The 9,407-nt window shown below is 36.2% G+C and overlaps 1 protein-coding gene and 1 pseudogene across 1 annotated transcript in view; one reads left to right on the forward strand and one right to left on the reverse strand.

Moving 5' to 3' along the window:
- LOC111400769 (phosducin-like protein 3) overlaps nucleotides 1-271 on the reverse strand; it is a 5,840-nt gene extending 5,569 nt beyond the window's left edge. Inside the window, exon 1 of the mRNA XM_023028166.1 lies at nucleotides 8-271. Coding sequence (XP_022883934.1) covers nucleotides 8-166 — 159 coding nt within the window. The 5' untranslated portion in view covers nucleotides 167-271. The remainder of the gene's footprint in view (nucleotides 1-7) is intronic.
- A 6,555-nt stretch (nucleotides 272-6,826) lies between these two features.
- On the forward strand, nucleotides 6,827-9,300 carry LOC111402568 (annotated as a pseudogene).
- Nucleotides 9,301-9,407: the final 107 nt, after the last annotated feature.

The following is a 9,407-nucleotide window of genomic DNA, read 5'->3' on the forward strand; positions in this document are numbered from 1 at the left end:
TCCATGCCTTGTCTTTAGCTATGGAATCCTCGTCATCGGCAACGGTGAAAACCGGTGGCTTGAACGGCGCCGGCTTCGGCGGGAGGTTCCCTAATTTTCTCTGAATGTCGTCCCACTGCGTTGAGGCTCCTTCCACATCCTTATACACGAAGTGGTAATCTCCCATCGCCTTCTGCTCTGCGTTGGCGTTTTCTCTGAATCGGATCGATCGATTGATTCTGGAAAGCAAAAGAAAAAGCCAAATGCCAATTTAAGAGCGCGTTTGGCTGAGTGCAGGAAATACCGATTATGTCATTTAATTACAAGGGAAAACTACACTATTGGTCGCCATCCTATTAGTATTGTTACAAGTTGGACCTTAACTTATTCAATCGTGTCCAACATTTCAATTTTGTAGTACCATTGACTTCCATTTCATAAAACAAGACATTCAAATGAATGAAAAGAAAACCAATGGTGCTACACTTACGATGAAAAAATATACAGAGGGTGTTTGGTAGATATTTTTATATAAAAATGTATTTTTAATTAGTAAATTGATGGAAAATGTATGGTTGAAAAATAAGGAAAAGTTTTTTATTTACGTGTAATATTATTTTAATAAAGAATGTGTGGTTAAAAAGAAGAGAGAGAAAAATACATTTTGAAAAAAAATGGGTACCAAACGAGCTTACAAACATTTTACAGAATATACACATGAATTAGGCCCACCTCAAAAAAAATTCACGTGAGGCCACCTCATGTGTCTTCCCTGCCTCTGCTAGAAATGTCCAACAACGCGCCACGCAATCATAAAGTCGCCATCGTCGGAGAATAGAAAATACTTCCATTTGATGAGCCAATTCACACACTATCATCTATATATGTATGTTTATCTTTCCATTCGAGTATAAATAAGTGCAAAAAATGGATATACTATTCGCCTAGATCCAACGATGCCCTTCGTCAGTCCGGAGCCCTCATCCAAGCACTCCAGCAATCCACCGCCGGACGTGACATCTCCGTCATCACCAAGTCCGCCATTGAAGAGATCGTTGCCTCCCCTGCTTCCGCCTTCTCCAAGAAGCTTGCTTTTGACCTAATCCACTCCACTCGCCTCACGAAGACCTATGGGTGAAAAGGGGCCAAAAACCCACATAATAAGTTGTAACATTCAATCGATCAGAATAACAGAAATTAAACTTGCAGAAAATAAAGAACACGAAAAGATTTTTCGGTCGAAATCCCAGAGGTTCAGTGACTAAGCACCTAATCCCCTGTTGAGCATCCAATCAAAAATGGATATTGCTCGATTACACTAAAGCTCCAAAAATAGGCATCAAAGGTTACAAAGTTCAACCATTACAAAAATACACAGAAAAGAAACTTATCTCTTCAAGGGAACCACAGATCTGCCTCAGACCCACAACGAATCAACAGACCAAATCCCTAACCTCAACACATGAGGACTCTAAGTATCACTTAAGAATATACAAGTATTCAGTGGTTAACAACCTTCAAATTACACATCGAATGAAATGATTGATTACAAGAAAATAGGGAAACATAAAACCCTAACTCGAGAGAATAGAAGAACTCTCTCGAACCTCACTTGAAAAGTCAAACAAAATGAGCAGTCACACTGCCAAACGAAGCATCAAGTCCCTTATATATCACCAGAAAAATGTAACCCTTCATCCAACGGTAGGAATATAGCCAGGTGTCATCATCAGGCAGAATGCCACTTATAAAGTCGCATTTTCATAACACGTTTTAATAAGCTGAAAATATGGGAACAACAATACTATGGTTCGAACCACAACAATCTCCACCTTGCTACCATATTTTTAAGTTCAGTGCAACCAGGAGACAATATCACTTTCTTCTTTCATTTGCTCTAAGTACCTGCAATTTTCACATAGAATTAATAGATAATGTCTTCAAACAGTTTTTAAATTTGTTCAAAGGTATTATCTTTGTCCCCATATTAGATGTGTTATATTGTGTAGGTACTTTACCAATTTTCAAAATACCTTTTGAAATAATGTCTTTAATAAAATGATATTTAATGTCTATGTGTTTAGTCCTATCATGGTACATGGGGTTTTTACTAAGATGTATAGCACTTTGATTATCAGAATATAACGTTACATTTTCATCAACAAATCCAAGTTCCTTAAGTAATCCACTTAGTTGTATTCATTCTTTAAAAGCATCAGAAGCAGCAATATATTTTGTTTCAGTTGAGGATAAAGCTACAATCTTTTGTAATTGTGATTTTCAATTGACTACTGTACCACATAAGGTAAAGAAATAAGATGAAGTTGATTTTCTATTATCTTTATTTGCAGTAAAGTCAAAATCAGTAAATCCCTTTAAAGTTACCCCTTCTTTATTCATTTTAAACACAAGACTCAAGTTTGCAGTACCCTTTAAGTATCTCAAGAGCCATTTTAAGGCATTCTAGTATTCTTCCATAAGGTTACTCATAAACCTACTCAATATGCTAATACTAAAAGCAAGATCAGGTCTAGTACATACCATCAAGTACATCACAGAACCAATAACATTTGCATAAGATACTTTTGACATTTTATCAAATTCTTCAAAAGTTTTGAGACAGAGATCAGAGGCCAGCTTAAAATGATTTGCAAGAGGCAGAGACACAGATTTACAATCAAATATGTTGAATTTTTTCAAATTTTTTATCACATAATCATACTGATTCAAAAATAACGTGCTTTTCTCTTTATCTTTATAAATTTGCATGCCAAGAATCTTTTTAGCATTTCTAAGATCTTTCGTGTCAAATTCAGATTTAAGTTGTTGCTTAATATATTCAATTTCAGATATATCACAACTTGCAAGCAACATATCATCCACATAAAGTACAAGATAAAGAGAATGTTTACCTCCTTTACCTCTACAATACAAACATGTATCATAATTGCTCATTTGGAAACCAAGTTTCAATACAAAAGAATCAAATCTTTTGTACCACTATTTAGGAGCCTGTTTTAGGCCATACAGAGACTTCTTTAACAGAGACACAACATTTTCTGGATTTCCTTTCACAAAACCAACCGGTTGTTTCATATAAATTGTTTCTTCCATATCACCATAAAGGAAGGCAGCCTTAACATCTAATTGGTCAAGTTCCGTCCAAATTGAGCAACTAAAGCAAGTAAACATCTTATTGTAGTGTATTTTGATATAAGAGAAAATATTTCAATGTAATCTACACTTTCTTTTTGTGTAAATCCCTTTGCAACTAATCTAGCCTTATACCTTACACTATTATTTCCTTTCTCCCATTCTTTTATCTTATAAATCCATTTACAGTCCATAAGCTTTTGACCTTTTGGCTTGTCAACTAATTTCTAGGTTTTATTTTTAAGAAGTGAACTCATTTCATCTTCCATAGCTGCTATCCAATGCTTAGAATCTTTGTAATTTATGACATCTTCATAAGTGTTAGGCTCTTTGTTCTTGATAGGTAAATAATGAAACAAAATCATCAGAATCATATCTTGCAGGTGGTCTAGTTTACCTTCTTTCCCTATCTCTAGTTAATTGATATTTTTTAATGGGATAGGTAGGGTTTTCAATTTGGTCATTAATGTTATCATGCAGATTATTTTCAGTTTCATTTTCAGCATCATTTTCTGCATTAATCATTTCTGGTGCAATAGGTACAGGGGTTTCTCCTTCAATTTTAGGAGGCTCCACCTCAATCTGAACATCATCAGAGGTCAAATTATGTTTTCGTTCTAAGCATGGCATAAGAGATTCATTAAAGACAACATCTCTCCTAACAATCACCCTATACCTTTTCTCACTTTTAACCCACAATCTATAGATTCTATACCCTTTCACATTTTCACCATAACCTAAGAAAACACATTTAAGTGATCTATGTTCTAATTTTTCAATATTTTGGTGTGCATAAGCAGCACATCCAAAGGTTTTTAAGTGTGAATAATCAACAAAAATTTTTAGTCCACACAGATTCAAGTACTTCAAAATTTAGGGCAGAAGTAAGTGTTCTATTAACTAAGTATGTAGCTTTTTTTACAGCTTCACCTTAAAATATTTTTAGCAAACCAGAACTTAATAACATGCATTTAACTTTATTTAGTAAGGTTCTGTTCATTCTTTCAGCTATGCCATTTTGTTGAGGTGTATAGGTGACAGTGAGATGTCTTAATATACCATGTTCTTTACAGAAGTTATTGAACTCATGATTACAAAACTCTAGACCATTATCTGTTCTTAATATTTTTATCATATGATCGGTTTGATTTTCTATTTATGTTTTCCAGTCTCTAAAGATTGAAAAGGTCTCATCTTTAGATTTTAATAAGAAACTCAAATTTTTCTTGAAAAATCATCAATGATCAAAAGATAATATTTAAAACCTGAAAGTGTACACACAGATGCAAGTCCCCATAAATCAGCATGCAAGTACTCGAGAATTTGTTTAGCTTTATGAGTTCCAGGTAGAAAATGAAGCTTAACTTGTTTACCAATCACACATTGTTTACAATGACCAATATCTCCAAGATTTTGTTTACCAAAAATTCCTTTATTTTCTAAAGCCTTTAAACTTTTCTTGTCAATGTGGCTAAGTCTTTCATACCATAGTTTTGCAAGAGAAAAATTTTCAGTCAAAGCAGTAGCAGTTAAGCCAAGTAAAGGTTTAGCTTTAAGAAAGTAAAGTCTATATCTCTTAGGGGTGCTTATGACTAGATCGTTGCCCCTAAGAATTTCAATATGTCCATGACCCAATTTTATGTTATATTCCATATCATCTAACATTCCTAGATACATTAGATTCCTCTCAAGTTCAAGGACGTATATGGTTCGCTTTAAAAACAGGATTTCCCATTATCAAGTAACAATTTAATAGTACCTATTCCATTTACTTTACATGTCATACTGTTACCTATTATGACTTTCCCACCAGTAATTTTTTCCATTTCAAGAAAACTATTCTTATTAAGGCACATATGAAATGAACATTTTGAATCAAGAATCCATTCATCCAAGAATCCATTCATCATTTATTCTCTTGTCCCCATTAACAAGAACCAAACCATCTTCAATTTTATCTTTGTTATATACTAAGGCAGCATTCCCAACTTCATGTTTCTTTTCCTTTGACTCATTTTTCTTTTTATAACAGTCTTTGATATAGTGTCCCTGTTTTCCACAATAAAAATATTTCTTACCTCTGGTCTTGTTCTTAGACTTACGCTTATCACCTCATTTTTGCTTATTTTCAAAAGAAGCTTTTGAGTGATAGTTGGATTTACTAAAACCTTTTCTTTTAGCCAATAATGTATCCCCATTATGACTTTCTTTGGTCTCAGATTTAATTTGTAGGGCCTTATTTTTTAGGGCATTAATTATTATTTTTGTAGTCAATTCATCCCTGTCATATTCTAAGGCAACCTTGATATCTTTATATTTATCACCAATGGAGTTCAACAATATTACAGCCAACCGATCTTGTGAAAGTTTTTCATCATAGTTGGTCAAATCTTGGTTCAATTTTATAAACCTATTCAAGTTATCATCCAAACCAGTGGAAGGGTACATCTTAAAAGAAAAAGAGTTGTTTTAACAGATAACATTTGTTTGGGATGGTTTTTGTCACATACTGTTTTTCAAGTTTAGTCACAATTCAGAAGCTGTCTTAGTTTCACCAATAGTTCTTATCATATTCTCGAACAGGTACAAGAAGATAGTACTCCAAGCTATCTCTTCTAATTCAGCCTTCCTAGTAGGGTTCATATCTTGAAGCCAAGTGTTATCTAAAGCCCTAACACATCTCATTTGCATTAGTATAACTTTCATCTTTTGACTCCACATATTGTAATCAATTTTTCCATCAAATTGTACAACCTCAAATTTAGCAGTAGCCCTTTTCATATGCCACACAAAATGTACAAGTTCGAGTAAAAAAGATCACACCATAACATACACTGGAGACACAACAATGTCAACACAAATTCATAGTATTGTTCAAGAAGACACAACACAAGCAAGTTTAAATCACATGTGTAATATGCAGATCAAATCAAGGACACAATAACAGAGGACAGAAATTTTAGGTTTCTGAAATTCCTCCTTCAAGATTCTCCAGATACACCCCCAAACTGGGCTTTTCTTATATTCCCAAGACCTCACAGGAGCCTTTGGACAAAGACTAAATACCAGTGGGTAGTTGATGTATGGTTAATCAAGGGAAAAAAATCGAAACACACAAATTTCGAAAAGTAAACTTTACAAAATTAAAACATCTAACCCAATGAGTATAAAATATTCAAGGTCTTTCAATGCTGCTTAATAACAATTCCAAAAATTTCAAATCAACAGCAGATCGATTCCCTCCTTCAAAGATCCAGGTATCTTGCCCCAGTTCAACACTGTGATACCACTGAAAGGGGGCCAAAAACCCACGGAATAAGTTGCAAGATTCAATCGTTCAGAATAACAAAAATTAAACTTGCAGAAAATAAAGAACACAACAAGATTTTTTGACCGAAACTCCAGAGGTTCAGTAACTAAGCACCTAATCCCCTGTTGAGCATCCAATCGAAAATGGATATTGCTCGGTTGCCCTAAAGCCCCAAAATTAGGCAATCGAAGGTTACAGAGTTCAACCACTATAAGAATATACAAAAAAGAGACTCATCTCTTCAAGGGAACCACAGATCTGCCTCAAACCCACAACGAATCAACAGACCAAATCCCTAACCTCAACACATGAGGACTCTAAATATCACTCAAGAACATACAAGTATTCAGTGGTTAACAACTTTCAAAATACACATCGAATGAGATGATCAATTACAAAAAAATAGGGAAACAGAAAATCCTAACTCGAGAGAACAGAAGAACTCACTCGAAAAGTCAGACAAAATGAACAGTCACATTGCCAAACGAAGCGTCAAGTCCCTTATATATCACCAGAAAAATGTAACCCTTCATCTAGGAATATAGTCAGGTGTCAGCAGAATGTCACTTATAAAGTCGCATTTTCTCCCTTATATATCACCAGAAAAATGTAACCCTTCATCTAGGAATATAGTCAGGTGTCAGCAGAATGACACTTATAAAGTCGCATTTTCATAACACGTTTTAGTGAGCTGAAATATGCGAGCAACAGTACTATGGTTAGAACCACAACAATGAGAACCTGTCTGCACTGGTATTCGCAACGATTTGAACTTCCCTGATCCCGATGTCACTGCCGCTGCTTTCTCTATTTTGGCGGCCATTCCCTCCCATCGGCTCGGCAAGCTCATTCTGGACTGCAACAAGGAAATCTCCAACTGCTTCGACTCTCCCAATGATAACCTCCGTTTCTCTATTACTGAAACCCTCGGCTGCATCCTCGCTCGTGATGACCTCGTGACATTGTGCGAGATCGGGTCTCCAATTGGTGGACCCGGATTGCCTAGAATATGCTTGACAAATCTGATTCCGTTTCCAAGGTGGCATTTGACTCCATTGGCAGCGTCTTCCAAGTATTCGAACCGAAAAGAATGAGTAGACTGGCAGGTGATATACTAATTGGCAGTGAAAACTCGGTTGCAATCCGATCCACTTGGATTTCATCGATGGTTGATTTTGTGTGGAGAAGGAGAAATGCATTGATGGCTCGATCATTAATTCTGCCAGTCGAGAGCTTTAGAGCCTCGGTTTATCCACGAGTGTTTGCAGTGAAGGCTGTGGCTTCAGGTTCAATAGAGGTGATCCTGAAGCTTTCGAGTTCATCAAAGAGCAGCAGCGATGGTACATTGGATTCAGGAAATGCAGAAAGGTTTGTGGGAGTGTCAGACGTAGTGTCTCATTTGGCGCCATTCCTGGCATCATCATTGGATCCTGCCTCGATATTTGAGTTGGGGATTAATATGTTGTACTTGGCTGATTTTCCTGGAGGAAAGCCTGAGTGGGCTTCGTCCTCAATTATTGCAATTCTTACACTTTGGGATAGGCAAAAGGATTCCTCTGCACGCGAGAGCATTGTTAACGCCGTCGTCACCAATCTATATATCCTTGATCTAGTATGCAGGTTCGTGAATTTTGTTTCCTGCTTGTACTCTCACTTGACTTGATTAGCAAGTTTCTCTCTGTGCATCTCTGTGATTTCTAAATGCTGATTAAAACAGATGGTCGAGTTATTATGTCCTTTCATATTGTTAAAAAAGTGGGGAAGTGTCATTATAGACAGTTGAAAACAACCAAGGGCCAAGCTTCCCAACCAAAGTTCAGAATAGAAACTAATGCTGCACAGATCTATGTGTAAACATGGGAAAATGTATAGCGCCATGTTTGTCAAGTAACCAGCTTAAGGCCTGTTCTTGAAACAAATCCTAGAGCAATCATAAAAATCAAGAATTCAAATCCAGTTTCAGGACAAAGGGTTAGAGATCTTGCACTGCAGATTGTGAAGCAAACTGAAGAGTTAACTAACAATCTGTATCACATCATGAATTGAATTTGCTTTGCATTCTTGTGTCAGGGCCAGCATGCCCAATTATGATTGTGGATGATAGCGACACTTGATGATATGAGCCTTGCTGTACTCCTATGTCACACTAAATAGGCCCCTCGTATAAAATTTAAGTTTTTTAGAGATGAAAGTATTGTGTTGGTTCATTCCTTGTATATATGCTTCATCCTACTCTATATAAATGCTGCCGTGGTGATCTTGATGAGGCCAAGGTTGTTGCCTCAGAAGTAGACCCCCCCCCCCCTTCATCCACCTCTATATATATGCTGCCAAGGTGATCTTTATGATGTCAGGGTCATTGCCTCAGAAATAAAGTTCCCCTTTGCTGTCCTTTCTTGGAGGGAAGACACAGATGCCTCTCCTTGTCCAAACTCCTAGTTCCCTTCTCCTTTTTTGGTTGAATGAAGATCACGTGATGGTGTACGTTGGCTTTGGAACAGTATTCTGGCTTCTCAATTAATGGATTGGGTGCTACCTAGACGTATAGAAGACGTGGTGCGGGCATGAAGGAGAAAACTTCGCGATAAGGATAGCAAACTTCTATGGAATCTTATTCCGGGATGCATTGTATGGTGCATATGGAGAGAACGGAACGATCGATGTTTCGAAAATCAAACAAAGATTGACTTTGTATATTTGGTTTAATGCAATAGTTAAAAATCCTGTTGTAGGGTTGCCTAATTTCATGTTGTTCCTTTCATGCCTTAAGTGATTGTATACCTCCCGTATATTCTCTTTTAAGGAATAAAATTCTCTGATTACCTATCAAAAAAAAATGTGGTCTGCCTTTTCCCTCTTCATTTTCACACTCTTTTATGAAGTTATTTCCTTTTTTACTTTTTCTGCTGAATGATTTAATATTTTTGGAACATTCCTTTCGCCACATTGGAGATTGAACTTGCTC

This window comes from Olea europaea, chromosome 10, assembly GCF_002742605.1.
Source record: "Olea europaea var. sylvestris chromosome 10, O_europaea_v1, whole genome shotgun sequence".
Classification (NCBI taxonomy): domain Eukaryota; kingdom Viridiplantae; phylum Streptophyta; class Magnoliopsida; order Lamiales; family Oleaceae; genus Olea; species Olea europaea.